The sequence below is a fragment of the Zootermopsis nevadensis genome, unplaced genomic scaffold (assembly GCF_977971745.1).
Source record: "Zootermopsis nevadensis isolate Lab colony 2312 unplaced genomic scaffold, Znev_1.0 Znev_ptg000001l, whole genome shotgun sequence".
NCBI classification, from domain to species: Eukaryota; Metazoa; Arthropoda; class Insecta; order Blattodea; family Termopsidae; genus Zootermopsis; species Zootermopsis nevadensis.
In genome coordinates, this window is record NW_028259133.1 from 4826697 (window position 1) to 4846116 (window position 19420).

The following is a 19420-nucleotide window of genomic DNA, read 5'->3' on the forward strand; positions in this document are numbered from 1 at the left end:
AGACCACACACTGGTATCTCCCATTTCAGTTCCTCTTTGCTTACTTTGACCTGCATGATGACATATTCTAAAGCAAAGGTAAAAAACAACAGAGGTAATCAATTCCTTGTTTCAGATAATTATGAACAGGAAAAGCACCAGACAAATGTTTACCTACACAGACTTTACTATGATTTCATTTAAACACATTTAGTTAACTAAACAATTTTAGGCCGTCACAGTGGCCGAGAGTGGTCTGAGGCCTTGTGCCGCCTGGTCACTGGGATCGTGGGTTCGAATCCCACTCAAGGCATGGATGTTTGTCTGCGTGTTTCTGTGTTGTGCTACCTTGTGTACAGGTAGAGGCCTTGTGACAAGCCGACCACTCGTCCAAGGAGTCCTACCAACTGTCTATAGATCAGAGCCAGTTGGGACCCACAGATGCTCAGGCTCTGAAGAACAGGTCATTTAAAATAAAAAAATAAATCAATTTTAGGGGTATACTGAATTCAGTGAGAATGTTTTATAATACATCCCTCCTAATTCAATTATAAGCTTCTTGAATGTATAAACTGCTGGTGTACAGTCCCACTGTACACCCATTTTTTCTCCAGTATCAGACAAATACAGAATATAAAAGCTGATCGATTACATTGAAATCCACATTCAGGATCCCTAACAATTGTCTACATATGGTGTTAACCTCAACAGGAAAATGTCGGATATAATTTTGTATGTAGCTGACAACAGTGATATTCCTGCATATATACTAGCCTGTTCCATCACCCCGCTTATAAACATGTACAACAATCAATTCCTTCCACGAAGTAGAATTTTAGGTTTTCATGACGATGAGTCTGAAGATGGCTGTCTTCAGGATTGTTACACCATGTAGTCTGGTAGAAGTTTACCAACATTTCAGAGGTCCTTGCCACCTCTATCATCTGTCATCTTAGGTTTTGCAACCACTGCTATTTAGTCTGGTTCATGTTATCTAATAATTTTTAACATTCTTTGTCAAACTCTGGTTAAGGAGATAGGAGTCAGATAAGCCAAAGTTCATATCAAGACAAATGTCAATCTTCTCATTTTTGAGTTCCTCAGTGAGAACTCAGCAAAACCATTTGTGCAAACAACTTTTTATATTCGCTATCAGTGGTGATCACCAGTTTTGTCTATTGAGAAATGTGATATTTCTTCTTTTGATCATTTGACACAATTTAATTAAGTCTCACCAGTTTCTGTTGTGGTATTCCATTACACTGACATTTGCATTTTGGACATCTGCAGCATAATGATAAATGGTAATGTTCTATACACAACCATCCCCATAAACAAATTTCATTCATCAATTAATGGCAATCAGTGGAACATTTTTCTGCAGTCAAGAATCCAATCCACACTGACACAGTCTTTCTTAACACTGTACCATTTTCATAGCTGTATTTCAAAGACCTCTAGTGTGACAAAAATTTATTTTATTTTATTTATTTACAAGTTCCAGAAATCCAATAGTGGATATAGAACACGTCACAAACTCAAGTATAAAAGCATAAAATACATACATTAGAAACTGGCAAAGGTGAGGTAAAGTCTAACTGAATGAGTTCATTTCAATTCACACAATTATGTGAGTTGGTTTCTTTATGTTTTTAACTAAAGCATTATTTTTCAGCAAACCCTCACATTTCTTAAAATATTTCATAATTTCAAAGTGGGTTATTCGTAAAACTTTTAGTAGCCAAACAGGGAATAAGAAATATTGGTATTTAATGTTTGTTGTATGCATTTATCAATGCGGTATAAAAGGATAACTAAAATGTTTTAACATCACTCTTATCACAGATATACAGCCCTTTAAAACTTTCTACTTGACCGTAAATTTCATGACTAGCTAAGTAACAACCAGCTTCTCAAAGAATCTGCTCAATTGTGTTACGTAGTTCATTTCCTGTCTCATTTGAAGTGTTTTTATTCAATATGCGTTTACTCATTTATATGTAAATTGTGAAGTTGATGAATATAAATCAAGAAATAAATAAACAATTAAATTTAATATTTATTAACTTAAATGGAGTCCAAAACTTTTAATGGCAATTGCTTAATTTAAAATCAAAGCAAGCTGAAGGAAAAAGCTTTCACCACTACTTGAATATAAAATTTCTTACTGTAAGTTCCACTCCATGTGACTTCAAGCGTTTCTGGTCCAATATGTAGTTGTAAGGCATAAAAATAATATCAGCATCCTTTTTGAGCTCCCGTGCCAGGAAATAAGGACAAACCCGCTGCTTCTGCCCAAGTTTTACCAAGTCTTCTATATCAAGAATGCCAACATCCCTTAGCACTGGGTCAGTTTTCTTCCTTTCAAGATTGGTATAGAAGTAGCATGAATGGCTCTTGGTATATGCCAGACATTTGTGCATCTGAAGATAAATAATTACACATTATTCTAATAAATGTCACACACATTAACACATAAAGGTCAGAATTTAAAACACATCTTCTGACAAATGGACTGTCATGATCACTTTCTTGAAACAAAAAACATCTTTGAATATACAGGCATACCTCGGAGATATTGCAGGTTCGGTTCCAGACCACCGCAATAAAGCGAGTCACACAAATTTTTGGGTTTCCCAGTGCATATAAAAGTTATGTTTGCATTATACTGTAGTCATTGCGAGAATTACCAAAATGTGACACAGAGGCACAAAGTGAGCACATGCTGTTGGAAAAATGCCCCCGATAGACTTGCTTGACGCAGGGTTGCCACAAACCTCCAATTTGTAAAAAACGCAATATCTGCAAAGCGCAATAAAATGAGGTATGCCTGCACATTAGTAAATTCAAGCTAAAGACTAAAGTCAAGTGCACTACTATAAGTTCCAAATGCTTATTACCATTTGCTCAAAATTTGTATACAAACTGTACCTACAGTTTGCATTCATTCTCGTGTTAAACATATTTGGTAATGGTATAAAACACCTTTAATTGCTTTGTACACATCAAAATTACAAAAGCTTACTGAGATTGGTTGCTACAGTGGTGATGATTTAAAAATGGAAGAATATTTACAAGGAAATAACCTTCAATTCTTCCACAATTCATCTCTAAAACATCAATTAAAAATTTCAATCTCACAGACTTTTTAAATTTATTTTCAAAGCAGATTCTAAATTGACCTTTGCAATATTGTTTTCCTCTTTTGACACTTCAGGATGGATGCACATCTGGTCCCGAGAACCGAGAACTGCTACCTTTGTGTTCACATAGCCAGTTTTCTTCAGCTCCTGAATAGCTTGTGACAACTGCGAGTGTGTCCGCGAGGCATAGATAATCTGTGTACTGCCTAGAAACACAAAGGGTACAGGTCTTTAAAAAGTCATCACGTTATTAATCTCTCTTCACAATGAGTTCAGGTATTTACTCATTACATTATTAAACTATGAGATTGGATACAACTCTATATGACTAATTCCACGAGCCATTTCTTCAGAAGCTTACAGTTGCTTAGAATGTAAAATAATTCCATGGCTTTTCTGGAATCCAAAGGTTTACTAGGATATTCACAAAAGCATGTTATTGAACCCCATCCTAAATCAATTTAAACCAGTCCATATCCTCAAACTGTATTTCTATGAGATTAATTTTAATATTATTCTCCCATGTATACATTGATTTCAAAAATAAACTCTTGTATTCAGGCTTTCCAACCAATGCATTTCCAACCCCTTCCATGCATCTTATTTATCTCATCACATTCGAGACGATCAGCTTAGGTTTTTCTTGTGAACATTACAAATCACTCAGCTTCTCATTAAGCACCTTATTTTCTTCAGTCTCTTCTGCAACCCCGTGGCAAAACTACCAAAAAATTGCTAAAAGAGATGGACATTCTATTACTGAGGGAAATGTTTTTCTCTCCATTACATTCTGTTAACATGTATCACCCATGCAATACAGTTTATGCAAAATCCAGCTGGCCATGTGTCATAACAGTGTACAGCCCACCATTACAGAGGAACACATCTCCATCTTCAGGACTAAAACAAATCTACTTATGTGTTCATTACTACCCAGAAAACCAGCATACCTTGATAATTTACATGTCCCAAATTATCTCAAAATTAGCACAGATAAAGAAGATATTACTAACAAGAACAAAATTTATATGTATAAATATCATGCCACTATGGCCAATCCACTTTTGTACAAAGATAGCCGACTTCTGGGTTGTTGCGCCATGTAGTCTGGTAAACTTCTACCAGGCTATATGGCGCAATGACCCAGAAGACAGCCATCTTCAGACTCACCACCGTGAAAACCTCAAATCCTACACTTTTGTACACTTTAATTTCCTGTCATCGGTTGTAACAACATAGCGGCTAGAACAACTTATGACATGGGACTAGTACTGTGCTTATTATAGGGCTCTACAATTCTTTAAAATAACACGGAACCTTAGTCTATATAATTCTTTTTTGTAAACAATGAACATGATGGCTGCATAAAATCTGTATTCAACTTTCTGCTTGATGACAATAACTAATGATAATGATCAATGTTATATGATATTTTTATATATTAATTAAAAATATGGCAATGGTGCAGAACTTTGAAATCGTGTTAAGCAAATTTCAAGTTCAAAATATGAATAAGTGAAAATTATGCACAGAAATTAATCACTAAATTTTACAGTTACTAATATGAAGTACATCTTCACCTCTTCTTTGTTTCTATGGCACAACAGCCTGATCTTCAGCCTTGGCCTCCTCCCATGTGGGAGATTTCTTAGCCTTGGAAGAGGGCATTTATGAGTAGTGAGTGACAGGCCCACTGCCTTAGCACAATTTCTACTCAATCCTGATTTGTCTGCTAGAGCCATCTAGTAGTGAATCAGGAGAGACTTGGGTGAGAAATGGCTACTAAATTTTGCTTACAAAACATCTTATTCATGCTCGTAAGATTCTTTTACATGCTGTAAATCTACGACATGGGATCGCCGGCTTTACTTTTCCTCCGAAGGAAGTTGTGCTACGAACTTTTACTTTTTCACCTCACCATACCAATTAAGAGCATTTGAAACTATGTCATAAGTTCTTATAAATGATCATCTCCAATTGAATATACTGGAGGTTACCAGAATCCCATGACGAGGCACCAGTCCTAGCTGTGTTCACAGGGCCTGCTGCCTCCCTCAGTTTATTCTGCAGCCCAGTCACAAAGTCGCCATCTGGAAGATTGTACAGTCCTAGGGACTCTGCCTGTTGCTGGGCCTTCTTTACGGTAAGCCAGCTAAGAGAAGCACATAACAGGCTCAGAGTTTTGCCTGTGCCTGTTGGCGACTCCAACATCCCATTCACTCTCTGAAATTGAACAACTGGTCTTTCTAATCAGCATCTTCTCAATTTGCTTTGCAGCATTCTAAGTGTAACAGCACTGATCATATAATTTAAAATTAAAATAAACAAAACTAAGGAATGTTGATATTTTTACCATACTGTGGTCTTCTGGGATGTGACACCAGTCTTATACGTGGTTATCAACATTCCAGAGAACATACAACCACTACATTTGAGGTAGTGTACCTTCAAGACGGAGGCAGTATGTTTCTCTGAAACACTAGTAACCACCTATATATGACTGCATGGTCAGGAGGAGAAGACCAGAACCCGAAAGAACACAACTAACTAACTAACTAGATGGCTTACCGAACCTGAAGGTTCATCACCCTGTCCTGGGCCAACAAAATCCAATCTCCTTCAACTCCTATCTCTCATAGATCCCACCTGACATTATCCTCCCATCTACGTCTAAGTCTCCCCAGCAGTCTCTTCCCCTCAGGCTTCCCAACCAATACCCGGTGCACACCTCTTGTCCCATCCATGAGAACTACATGCACCGCCCATCTCATTCTTCTTGACTTAATCACCCAGACAATACTGGGGGAGGAGTACAAATGTTTAAGTTCGTCATTATGTAGTTTTCTCGTGGTCCTCCAGCTTGGGGGTTAGGCATATGGCCAACAACTTTTCAGCGTAAAAAAAGCATTGTTACGAACATATTAGCCAAGCCTCAGAAAGAACACAACATTAATGCATTTTCATACTGCTCGGTATAAATATTATCACGAGATCTCTCCATCTTGGTACATTGTAATTCCCTACAGCAATACTAACAAGGAAACTGTGACCTGTAAACAACCATTAAATACAGGATCACGCGTGATACGAATACAACTTTTATTGAGCTATCTTTCATGAAGATGAGAAATAACAATACAACTGCACAAAGAACAAAATTCTGGTTACAAAGACTGATGGGAAGAGATCACTCAGAAGACCTAGACATAGGAGGATGATATTAAAATAGATGTTAAGTAAATATAGTGGGTGGGTGTAGGCTGGATTCATGTGGCTCAGAAAATAAATCAGTGGCACACTCTTACAAAAATCTGTCTAAAATGCCCAAATCTGCGTACAGCATTTGCAACAAATGGTATGCATACCTGCCTTGTAGACACACAAACAGCAAATGTCCATTTTAAAATGACAATTTTCTTTGTCCTTGAAAACATTAATAAGAAATAAAGCACTAAGTTGTCATCATAGAATAAGCTGTTTAAAATGTAAACAAATCATAACTACATAAAATATAAAACTGAAAAAAGTTACCAAATTGTCTTTATATACAGTCTACTTAAATGGAGTTGGTCAATGAAATTTTACACCATGTAACAATGGCATACTCACACTCACCTTATTAAAGCATTGTAAAAAACAAAGGATCTAACAAACAGAAATTACATATAATGCAGTATATAAACCGTAACACTCTTAATGACCAAGAATTACCTAATCAACATGACAAGGAAAATGCTATTTACTAACAAATACAACACCAAGTCAGTAAGCAAAATTTGTAAAATAAATTATCTTAGTTTTACAACTGGTAAGTTCCAAATGCATTATTCGGCACACTTTCATATCGAATCTTACAAGGATTATTAATTCAGAGCCATGAAATACACTCAAAGAATACAAAGTCCTTTCAACATGTATAATAACCACATCTCATCTGCGGCTACAAAAATAAACCTGTAGCTTAAAAAAAATGCAGGACATTTCTTCACCAGTTGAGCAAATATCAGCTTCTCAAGAACCACTCTGCTCCACAGAGTTATTCCAAATTTAATTAAACTACTGTCACAACTTTCTCCTACCTGAGTCACATTTTGTATGTGACTTTCAACCGTTTCCTTGAGGTAAACTAGATACAAAAATTAAAAAAGAAAAAAGTAGGAATGTGTTTAATATAGGACTAAATGCTATGTGAAAAAATGATTCCTGTGTAATGATGATATACCTTCTTCAGACATTCAATGACTTTTTCCATGTATGCTGATTGAACACTATAAGGTTCAAATGGGAAGTTAACAATAATTCCATTTATCATATGTTCAGGCATGGCTGGCACCTGTTAACAGAGACAGTGAAAATCAATCTCACTTTTAGCATTTTTGCATCACCGTGCTCAACTACGGTTAACTGCTCCGACTGCATGCACTGATCTACTGTGATACTTCACATATCAGAATTTAGTTTTTCCTAGTCCAGTCCCATAATTCTGTATTCAGTGATGGCAATGTAATATAACAGAATATAATTCACTAACATGTCACAGATTTTTCACAGTACAAGCCAAGGATGCGAACATGTCATAATACAAATACAATAATTAGTATAGCTGTTACAGCTATTTTCATAAATACTGTTCCAAGAGCTTGCCACTATGACTTTGAATTTCACATCTTCATAATAAAAACTATGAAAATGCCCATCTGACCACCCACAGTGAATTAGCTCTCAACCTTCTCCTGTACCTTGGTCCCCCTGCCACCCCAATTACTGTTAACAGTGTCAACATAACCTAATGAAATGTAGTATCTCTATACATAATCTAATTTGGTTGGTACTGTTTTTAATTTTTGCAGACATTGACAGACAAAGGAAAAACAAGACACAAACTTATATTCACTGTGTTTACATTACATAAGGTTCAATTTTTTCATTACGTTAGGGTGGTTATCCAGTTTGGGTTAAAGTATGACAGTTACAGAGTGAGGCACTGACCATTTTCTCCGCAAATTTGGAGTTTAAGAGCTCTGTGACGTCTTGAATTCTTGTTGAAATTCAGATGATGAGATTAAACTGTCAGAAACCACAGATAATAAATATGGTAACATATAATGCAACCTAGCTTATGTAAAAATTGCTCAAAACGTCCTACAGAAATTTGTTTTGTTTAGAAATGGCCCAGTTCGCTGGTTTACTTTATATGAACATTTTTCATCAGCGTTAGGTTAGTTCAGGTTATGTACATGTTTCTGGATCACTTACTAAAATGTGCGTTTTTTACATATAATTTGCACTACATATTATAATGTATATATATATTATTCATACTTTATTATGTGGATGACACTATATTGGGTAATTAGGAAACCTAATACATATTATTTTCATAGGAGCTGAAAACAGTTTTATCGGTTATTACCACGTTTACATTACACACACACACACACACACTCCAGGATATTCAACTACACAAAATAAAAAAGAATAGTAGGTGTATAAAACTTGCATTCATTGGCAGGTTTGGAAGGGGGTTATGTCAGAATGGTATATGCTAGATCTAGCAAATACATAAACCTCTTAAACAGGATTGGTGCGCACATTACCGTATAGTACAGCTGTAATAAACACACATTTAAAAGTAAGTAAGTTAAGAAGATTTCTGTCTTCTGGGTTATTGCGCTGTGTAGTCTGGTCGATGTTAACCAACGTTTCAGAGGTCATACTGCCTCCGTCATCAGGGCGTTGGTTAACATCGACCAGACTACACAGCGCAATAACCCAGAAGACAGAAATCTTCATATTCACCGCTGTGAGAACCTCAAGTCTTACATAAGTAAGTTAATTTTCATTATTCTCGTTATCACGTGTGAGTTCTTTCCTAGAACAGATATATAGATATACCGATATATTCTACAAATGGAGAAAGTGTTGAAGAGCTGCTAAATGCTGCCAACGACGTGTTACCTTACTTTGTACACATATATTCCTAGAACTCAGCTGGTTCTGTATTTAATAAAGATACAAAATAAAAACTTCTTGTAAAATCCAAACTCTACGCACTTCCCGCACTTTTCTTGACAGTGCTACCAGCCACAGGTGAATCACCGAACAATGTGTACCACCAACACAAGAACAAAACGTTTAGAGTAACAAGTCTTCCAATTTGGTATCCCTGTTTTCCCCAGACTGATGGGTCACAAAAGAAAAATAAAATCACCGTTGACTGGAACAGCAATAGCACGGGTATGGCTTACGGGAATTTCATCGTGAAGAGAAAAATCTTTTGCACTGTTACCATTTATTAAAGTCACATATGGAAATGCTGCATTAAAAGATCGGCTTCCCCCCCCCCCCCCCCCCCAATATTTGTAATGTGCAACTCCTAGAAAACTTCTTGTAATAATTGATGACTGACTTTCCTTCTAACACTATGCAAGAGCAGAAAAAAAAGTACAAAAACACCACCACCATTTAGGTGCTCAGGGTGAGAAACATGTGGTATAGCTGCACAGCTGACTCATCTGAAAGCTTAAACTAAAAATAATTGCCAAGCAAAACATAAAAATTGGTGTTACCACCATTTATTAAAAAATAAACAAATAATTACAGTATTTACATTGATTGTGATAATGATAACTGGTATTGTAACTTATAATACTTTAGATAAGACTTAAACACAATTATTCTTCTTCTTCCATTAATGTCTGTAATTCCTGTAGTTTTGCAAATAAAAATTGGTGTTTCCACCATTTATTAAAAAAATAATTACAGTATTTACATTGATTGTGATAATGATAACTGGTATTGTAACTTATAATACTTTAGATAAGACATTGAACACAATTATTATTCTTCTTTCATTAATGTCTGTAATTCCTGTAGTTTTGCAAATTATACTTCATCTTGTTGTAATGAAAGTCTACACGATGGTGACCTGAAAAAAGGAGAATTACATCCATTTGTAGATTAATATGTTCTGTTCTACAGTATACATCAAATCATACCCTGAATTTACATTCTGGGTCAGTTCTCAATATGTTTTATAAGTAATGGCTTTTGCAACCACAATTAATACAATTAATTAGGATTTCCAGTAAGACTGCATTCTTCTTTAATTTAATTAATCAGAATTTCAAATTTCTTCTTGATCCAACAAGCAAGCAAATTATGGAAACAGAGGTCTCATTAACAATGAAGCAATCACAGAGCATATAAATATTACAGTGAAAACTTCAACACAAGTGGAAACATTCAGCTTCAGAGCAGTAACAAATTACATTACAGTTGATAAGTTTTCACACATTCAAGTTTTGATGAAGCACCGACGGCTCATAAGAATCAGGTAACCAAACCAGTGACTTACTCTTCGTATGTCAAGCTCTTCAAAGACATGTCAAGGTTCGGACTTCTGTCCTCTACATGATCATGCTGAATATAACTCTCCTCATCGACAAATTTATACCTGAAATTATACAAAGAAAAGTTAGTAACTGCAGCGAAATTCCTCTAACCTGTACAGCCCTATGTAATGGATATGTCATCAGACTCTTATGTTAAGCTTTATATTCGTACTTCACCACTACCATAATCTGAGTGCTATTGCACAGATATACGTAAGTGTTTGACTTATAAGGTTATGAATTTAAAATGTTTTCTCAAAACTAAATCTCTTTCATTATGAATCTGATTCCTGTAGTCATGGTGAATCTGTGCATCAAAGGGTTGTTAGGAGTAAAAGGTAAGGAGATGATGAAAGGGAGACAGGCAGCAGATAACGAAGCAAGTACTGTCCATCCTACAAACATTGTAGGATTTGACGTGTTCAGGGTGGTGAAAACATTATTTATCAGGGGCAGGCTGTATCATTTCCAGTGTCATTAATAGCTTTGGTTTGCGTAGTATGTGTATTCGTTTTCCTTGTACCCACTATTCCGTGATGTAGGCAAAGCACACAGTTTTGTCCTTGGGGCACTGATACATTGCACTATCTGGCTATGTTAACTTTATGCCAAGTGAGAAGTGCAGAATGCTACAGTTTGGCTCTAAGGAAGAGAATCTTTATTGTTGCCAGACTACTCATAAAATATCATTTTCATCAAGCAGTCAAAGAGTTAGGTCATATTGACTCATTTTGGCCTTGTAGTCTGAAAGTCTCCTCTGCTGTCTTCAAGTGTTTGTTTGTCCACATGGTGTGTAGTTTTTTAATAACTTGGGAAATCTGTCACTAATAAAATATGACTGTAAAAAGAGTAAAAGCTGTTCCACTATACACCATGTAGGTTCTTGAGGTGAGAGGTAGTATAGCTCCTTGACCTTGGCACTATAAATGGGTGAGTGGTCAGCATCACACCCCAGTCGCGCTTTACCCCTAGTAAAGAACCCCGCAACCCATTGGATAGGAGAGTGGGTGGGCCCCAGAACTGGTCTCGACACTGATGATTGGGGAAAAATCCCCTGCCCCTGCTGGGGATCGAACGCCAGTTACTAAACTTACTGAGCTAAATTAAATTCCTATACATTGGCGATGTTAATAATGTCTTGAACTTCACTGAAAATAGTAGGTCTGATGACAGTATCAAATATTTGCATCAGGGTAATATTAAAATGTATGCCAAGGAAAATTATTGCACATGCTATACAAGTAGACACAACATGGGGAGCAAACCTTTGACATTGTGCACATACTACAGAAACTCATTTATTCCTCCACCATGAAACATTAACTTAGTTTGCATTCCTTCTGCATTTACAGTTAAAGTTCCTGGGTACAAATATGACACTCCTAACACTCCTGATGTGTGAACAAAATAAAATCAATAACTTTATGTTGCATGCAACCTCTTCAACAGAACGTGAAAAACAAGTGAATGCATTAATATTCTCCAGCCAAATGGAGTTTAATTAAACTTTACCCCAAAATAAAGTTACCCCTGCTCATCCTTGATTCATTTACTGTAAACTTGTGAAGAGCTTCTCTTTATTTTTATTTAGTCCCATGGATAAAGAAATGGGATTTCTGTCTAATTCTACATTACGCCAGTTAAAGCAGACTTGCATAGGTACGCCTGCATCTGTAATCCTGTGACATAAAATCAAGAGGAAGAAACTGTTATACTCACTGTTGTAGAATTCAGAACAACAAATTCTTAAAATCAAGGCTCCCAAGGCAGTGGAGGAACACAGTTTAGAAATTGTTGTATGTCTGCTGTACAAAGCAGAAGAGGAAACTCCACTGATTTAGTTTGACAGGAAATTGAAGTGGTTAGTAACACCAAGTTCCTGATACCACCCCATGCAGAGACTATTTGTCTTTTCCTGATATGAAGTTCTCGTTCCAAGGGCCTGAACCCTTTCACACTTCCAACCTCCATCACCAGTTCTAGGCTTCTCACTGCCATCTGCTGCCAACTTCTCTATTCTGTTCAAAATAATAATTATATTAACAATAAAACATATCAAGCTGTGTCAAGCAAATGGATTCTGCTTCCTATTCTCATGATTGTTCATGGCTTCAACAGTTATTTCTCCAAGAGACCTTACAAACTGATATCCATTAGAAGTTGTCACTCATCTAAGAGAGGCTCAAACAGCAGTAGAAGAACAAAATGATAAATTAAATCACATCACATTAAATTAATACAAATATAGGTAAATCAAAAACAACTGGCAGCATATCCCTCCCTGCCGTCAATCAGCCATAGCAATTTCACCTTTCTTACAACTAAGTAGATGGCTCTCAGAATCCGAACGTTCATCACCGAATTAACCAAAGCCCTCACACTGGGCTTTGTCCTAAGCCAACAAAATCCAGTCTCCTTTAACTCCTATCTCCCATAGATCCCGCCTGACATTATCCTCCCATCTACATCTAGGTCTCCCCAGCGGTCTCTTCCCCTCAGGCTTCCCAAACATACCCGGTGAACACATCTTGCCCCATCGATGCATGCCACTTGAACCGCCCATTTCATTATTCTTGACCTGATCACCCTGACAATATTCGAGGAGGAGTACAAATTTCTAAGTCCAAATATCCTCCTCAACACCCTATTGTCAAACACCTGCAATCTATGTTTGTCCCTAAGAGTGAGAGACCATGTTTCACACCCACACAAAACAACAGGCAGAATTATCGTTTTGTATATTTTAGGCTTTCTTACAATTGGTACTTTTAATGTTACAAGTGAAATAAATTAGTATTGCGGCAGTAAAATCGAGGGTGTGCGCATGATTTGACATAATGTTATGGAAGAGAGTGATTAAATGAGACTACGGCTTAACTCATATTTTCTGTGTCTTTACCTTTTCAATACTGGAATTTCTATCTTCCTTCTTTTGGCACTCGGTTCCTGTTGTTGAGGAGAAGGCTGAGGTCGTAATTCACGTGACAGAGCCGGTTGCTGCATACGAAGCGCATCAGAGTCCCTGAAAAAATATTCAGAGAGTCTATGAAATAAAAATTCTGGATCTCTCTAGGTATTGTAGTAGCAGTAGTAGTGGTTCCATCATCATGTCATAAAAAATGTGAATCAACAAATCAGCAATTTATTTTTTTAATTTACAACATTTTACTGAAACAAAATGCACTTATTTACCTATTAGTAGTCGACAGGAGCTTCAATAACTTGGATACATTGTGACAGAGGCTGACAGAAGAGACTTTTAAGTATTTACAAAGTAAATGCAATAAATATGAACCATATAAGCAGAGATGAGGGAACTGAATGAAATCTCAGACTCAAAAATAACCTCTAAAAGATTTTTAGGCTGACAGACCGTCTACACAATAATTTTTTAAAGTAGTCTCAATGTTTACTATCGTTGTGTAGACAGACCGTAAACCTAACAAGCAACATGCAGCAGGATGCATCCTGTGAAAATATATCTTGTAATATTTGTTACTGGCAAAATAAAATAAAATATACGCACTAACACAGAGAAATATGATAATGGAACTTCATCTAACTACTTTCCAACATTATGGACACTCATATTAAGAAAGGCATGATTCATGAAAACCAGGTAATAAACTTCAGTGCCGCTCAGTGGTAAAACCACAGTACAACTGCGGTGTTTATTCTGTAGTACACAAATGTCCATGAACTCACTGAAAATTTCAGCATGTGAAAAAACATCTACCATGAAAAATGCCTTCAGAATGTAAATGTTATGTTAAACACATAAATATAATTTCAGCTCCTACAAACTTCAACAAATATGTAATTATGTTTCAGATAATCCTGTCTCATACTATAACCCAGAAGACGGAAATCCTCATACTCACTGCTGTGAGAACCTCAAGTCTTACATAATATATAGTGGTTATGATGATTTTCACTGATCATTTGCGTCACGTGGTGCAGTGTATCACTCACACAGTTACATGCAACTGCCTCTTCCTGACCGCCCAATCATACGAGGTGCAATCAGAAAGTTTACAGACTGCGCCTATAAAAACCCGTACACTTATCTCAGGTATTAAATTCATCCATCACCCTTGAAGTAGTTCCCCTGGGAGTGAACACAACGATCCCAGCGCCACTGCCAAGCCTGGAAGCATCCCTGGAAATCTTTCTTTGTCAGCCTGTCAAGCACCATCTGCGATTCTGCCTGAATCTCTTCTATCGTCTCAAATCTCCTTCCCTTTAGCTGAATTTTCATCTTTGGGAAGAGGAAAAAGTCACACGGAGTTGGGGTCGGTTCTTGCAAGATCTTTGAGCTCCTGACAAACGAGAAGTCGATTCTGCTTCTGGTCCTCAGACAGGAGCCTTGGCACAAACTTGGCTGAGATGCGTCGCATGTGGAGTTCTTCCTTTAGAATCAGCTGACAGGTCCCATAGCCTATCCCAACAATGTCGCACAAGTCGTTGATGGTACGACGTCGATCTTCGTGAATGGCCTGCCGAATCTTCGTAACATTTTCGGGCGTTGTGCTCGAAGATGGTCGTCCAGAACGCTCGTCATCATCAACAGAGGTTCGGCCATTTTTAAAACGTGAATGCCACACAAAAGTTTGTGCACGACCCATTGCGGACTCCCCAAATGCTTGCTTTAGCATTTCATAGGTTTCCGTAGCCGTTTTGGCGAGTCTTTGGCAAAATTTGATGCACACGCCATTCCGAAATCGCAGGAGGGTAGGTGTAATGCACTACCAAAACGCCCGTAACTAAGACACAAATGCTAATTCGATGATGCCGGCTGGCACACTGATTCACTATGAATGTAGGCCCAACCCCTTAGCGGCAGAAGCTCGTACTACATCCGGTTCGCACTCTATTGACACAGTCTGGAAACTTTCTGATCGCACCTCGTAAAAGCAACTAATGCTAAAATCATTCACACGACATTGACATTGTGTTAAGTACTTGTTCATGCTGTTTGTGTGTGTAAATAGCATGCTTTTATTTTCTGTAGGAATTACATGCGAAACCCGATTCCACTAGAAAGTGTAGGAACAAATTACATCGGTGGTGGCTAATGCAGTTATGGAAGATGTAACCATGTCAGGAAGCACACTGTACTTACTGCATTTTCTAGTAGATCACTGAGAAAATGTAACACCAATCCCAGATGAAATGTACATTTTTATATCAAAGCTGTCATCTGTGAGCACGAGCAAAGTACATTATTGCAAAATCAGTGGCTCAAATATTTATTGACATTTTATTCCAGTAATTATCAAAGTATTTGAATCTGTTTACCACATAGGTGGCTGCAGATCCATCTGAAAAATAGTACATGTTTATAACTTTGAGGTTATGTCTGAAATCAGAAATAATTATAAATAGCTGTTAAACACAAAAACAATTGTACCTGCTTCTGTTACACTTGGCCCCCAGATATTTCACTGATTACAGTAAGACATATATGTCTTTTCTAAACTAGATAAAAATTTCATGCATTAATTAAGATCCATATCACTTTCACTTGAAGTTGATTTACTTAATCTACTGACTGAGGGGCTTAAACAGCAGTGTACAGACAAAATACAAGTTTTATACAAAACTTATTATTTGCATGCTGAGTATGGCAAAAACTTTTATCTTTACAACATTAACAGCATCCAATATATGCTATAAAACAGTTGTATTCAACCTGGGGTAAGCGAAGACATCTTACGGGGTACGTGAAATTTTTTTTTAAAAAAAATTATGATAAACACTGAATAATCAGTAATGTCATTAATTTAATTAATTTTAGATGTAGATTATATGGTATGTATAACTTAAATTATACACCAACAACTTTGGTGGTACAAAGTTGAAGAGAAATTATATCTGGGGGTACGCGAACAAAAAAGGTTGCATATCACTGGTATAAAATAAATAATTAAACAATTACTTAGCTTTATTTATTTTTTAAAACAATTTTATTTCTGCTTTTAGGTTATTAAACATACCTGCAGTGTTGAATTGATGTAACAAGTGTTTCCATCATTAAACATTCCTGATCCTACATAAGGGGTTCGTCTCCTGCCAAATTGCACACACTCTGCTGGGAAATTCTCCTTATTGCCAGTGTTACGAACTGAAAACAAATTACAAAATACATATACATCAGTAGCAGAAACAAACTGAACATGAACAAGGACTGTACACCAGTTGAAACTACAAGGTAGTTTGAATGGTATAACTTTTGTAATATGCAAATAGCTGATTTAAATTGGGCTACTGGCCACATTTTAACTTTGGAGCTAACACTTTAACAGCATGCATGGTAACTGTAAGCTGCAAAACACGGTCAATAATGGTTAAGAGGTAATGAATTAAAAAAAAATTTACATCTCCAATAAAGCAAAAGCACATTTTAATGATAGAGTATTTTGCATGTTGGCATGTACACTGAACGCACAATTTCATTGTTTATTCATCTTTTGACAGTATCTTCTTAACTCTTGCAACCACCAAATAGTGGTCAATATCACATTCAACTCTATTTTTTCTGAATGCTGCTTTACAAATGCATCATAGAAAAGATACTTTCAAGTGCATTTTTAACACTGTAATCTCAGAACATGTTACTCTTGGCAATTTTTCTACCATAACCAAGTTTATTACTCTAACCACACACTCATAACTAGTTGCATGAAAACTCACTCTCTACTTCTGAAATTAAACCTGCTAATAAAAATTTCATGCAGCACATGGATAAGTGATTGGATACAAGCATTAGTTCCTCATTAAAGCTCTCCTATGTGTAATCATCGTTACTTCAGTCGGACACGTGAATTCAAATATCACGCCAACGGTCTCTTTGTATTATATAAGTTATCAATAATAAACTTTATTCTCTTAATATCCGATATGATTCTATTATGAACAAAACATTGGAACGTTAATATATTTAGAGAGCAAAAGGTGTACTTTTTAAAAAGAATCGCCAGTATTATTGCCGTAATGTTCGAATCCGAAGATGGAGCTTTGCTGCACAGATGTTTCTTAATTTATAACGAACAGAGTTTCAGTCAATAGAAAAAGTACTGCTGTAGACTTACATCTTTCTTCAAAAGTCATGTTTATGTAGTTTTGGCTAGCTTTCAAAAACATTTTACACTTTTCAAACGCACGTATGTTCTTGGAAACTTCCTCTCGTCAACTGAGAAAACCAAAGATTATTTATTACAAGCTGTTGCGCAATAGCTTTCAATAATCTCTGACCAAACAAAAACTGTTCAGGAATATGTAAAGAGTTGCATTACACTCTCTGAACATGGATTAAAACTTCTATCAGTTAAAATACACACCATGTAACATATTGAACGCAGTTCATAACCATCACAAATAACGTTGTGCGATTGGTCATTGTTGATGCCTTTAAAAGATAGAACACACTCTATTTTAATAAATTTTAAATACAGTGTTTACACAAAAGAATGGTGCGGTTTCAAAAGTTAATAAAAAAATATTTCTCACCTTACATGGGCACAACATACCCGTATAAGGTGAGAAATAAATTTTTTATTAACTTTTGAAACCGCACCATTCTTTTGTGTATACCCTGAACATGTAACGTAACATAGACTAGAGCGTTGAATAACAAATGGGTTAATTTAATTTTAAGTAGGCGCCTGTTATTGTGCTCACATTTCTAAATAATATTTGGAATATATTAAACACCAATTCTAATAAGCGATACTCGTTAGAATATTACATATCACATACAATAATGTGTTGAAAATAAATGAACACATTATTACATAATGTAACACTGCAATTACGTCACTTACTTTAGATTGTTTTCAATTATCTTATTTCATCGATTCTAAAACGCACTCTTTCCACATTTTAAATTTCTCATGTCGGGGTGCGTCTTAAGTTTGATGGCGTCTAAGATGGATTGGGTGTTATCAATCCCGGTCCAAGTTCAGAATATTAAAATTGATTATTCCATCGACTTCTTGGTCTTCCTATATACCTCGTTCCTTTTGGTTTATTGGTGTATATCTAAGAATCGATATTGAACAATTATAATATTGTATGACTAAAGTGCAAGAATAATCTTCATGTCAACACCAGCCATAGAACAATAAACACAAATACAGCAAGAATGATGATTCCGTATTCATAAACAGAAGTTTAAATACTGATCATTCTTATTGTAATATACACATACTTCCTGAAATCTCACTACTAAACCAAGGGTACATCTTACAATTTATGGCATCTTAAAATCGTGGAAATACAATATTAGCACATAACCTACCAAGAACATTTTCAGTACTTCACAAGTTTTATTAACACGTTCAGTTGGTCTTCTTAGAATGCTAATATCTTTGAAACTTTGATAATTGGATTTCATTCACCTTCGTCTTTGGATTGATGAATTATACATTAGCCAATTTCTTCATCTGTCAATACTGTACTAACTTGAAGATCATGATCCATGTCCACCTGTTCACAACATAGTGTACTTAATTTTCAACAGAAATATTTGTTACTTCTACAAATCTAGGATATTTATTCTTTCATGTTATTATTGGCTTCATCATGACTGTTCCTGTCATACTGAAAGCTAATAGGACTGCACAAAAACTTCTAAACTTCTTGTGTTCCCTGTTGATATCAGCAACATGGTTGAGAATGCCAAAGCTGATGCTCATTATCACTTCCTTCATTTTAATTTCTTTTTTCCTTCTTACAAATATTTTACAAAAAAGACCATTATGGATGAAAGTTTAACTGCAATATTAAAATAAAACAAAATTATTAGAACTTGTTAAGTTAATCATAGGGGTGGTTTTGTATTTATTTTTAAGATAATACTGAAATACCTCTTAGAGTAAAAATTACTATTAATATATAACAGTA

General features: G+C 36.0%; 2 protein-coding genes across 11 annotated transcripts in view; both read right to left on the reverse strand.

The window, feature by feature from the left end:
- Positions 1 to 9235, reverse strand: part of Rtel1 (Regulator of telomere elongation helicase 1) — a 52836-nt gene extending 43601 nt beyond the window's left edge. For 2 of the 7 annotated variants that reach the window (XM_087353793.1, XM_087353744.1), the window contains exons 1-6: positions 9086 to 9204; positions 8112 to 8189; positions 7345 to 7455; positions 5120 to 5345; positions 3162 to 3328; positions 2148 to 2402 (exon numbers count right to left, since the gene is read on the reverse strand). In XM_087353793.1, the coding sequence (XP_087209919.1) occupies positions 2148 to 2402; positions 3162 to 3328; positions 5120 to 5345; positions 7345 to 7455; positions 8112 to 8114 (762 nt within the window). In that variant the 5' untranslated portion in view covers positions 8115 to 8189; positions 9086 to 9204. Of the gene's footprint in view, positions 1 to 2147; positions 2403 to 3004; positions 3135 to 3161; positions 3329 to 5119; positions 5346 to 7344; positions 7456 to 8111; positions 8190 to 8719; positions 8745 to 9017; positions 9042 to 9080 lie in introns of those variants that run through there. The other 5 variants (XM_087353824.1, XM_087353939.1, XM_087353895.1 and 2 more) reach the window with 5 other exon arrangements.
- Positions 9236 to 9670: 435 nt separating this feature from the next.
- LOC110840350 (uncharacterized) lies at positions 9671 to 17800 on the reverse strand. Of its 4 annotated transcripts, none has more exons than XM_087354294.1 (7): positions 17608 to 17795; positions 16513 to 16640; positions 15639 to 15716; positions 13416 to 13538; positions 12236 to 12534; positions 10480 to 10578; positions 9671 to 10050 (listed from the first exon to the last, which is right to left on the reverse strand). In XM_087354294.1, the coding sequence occupies exons 3-5, from the start codon at positions 15641 to 15643 to the stop codon at positions 12354 to 12356; spliced, it is 309 nt and encodes a 102-aa protein (XP_087210420.1). In that variant the 5' UTR covers positions 15644 to 15716; positions 16513 to 16640; positions 17608 to 17795; the 3' UTR covers positions 9671 to 10050; positions 10480 to 10578; positions 12236 to 12353. The 4 variants fall into 4 exon arrangements, with proteins under 4 accessions (XP_087210420.1, XP_087210375.1, XP_087210301.1 ...); XM_087354249.1 differs by having other exon boundaries at positions 15639 to 15837; XM_087354175.1 differs by lacking the exon at positions 15639 to 15716.
- Between the last annotated feature and the right edge of the window lie 1620 nt (positions 17801 to 19420).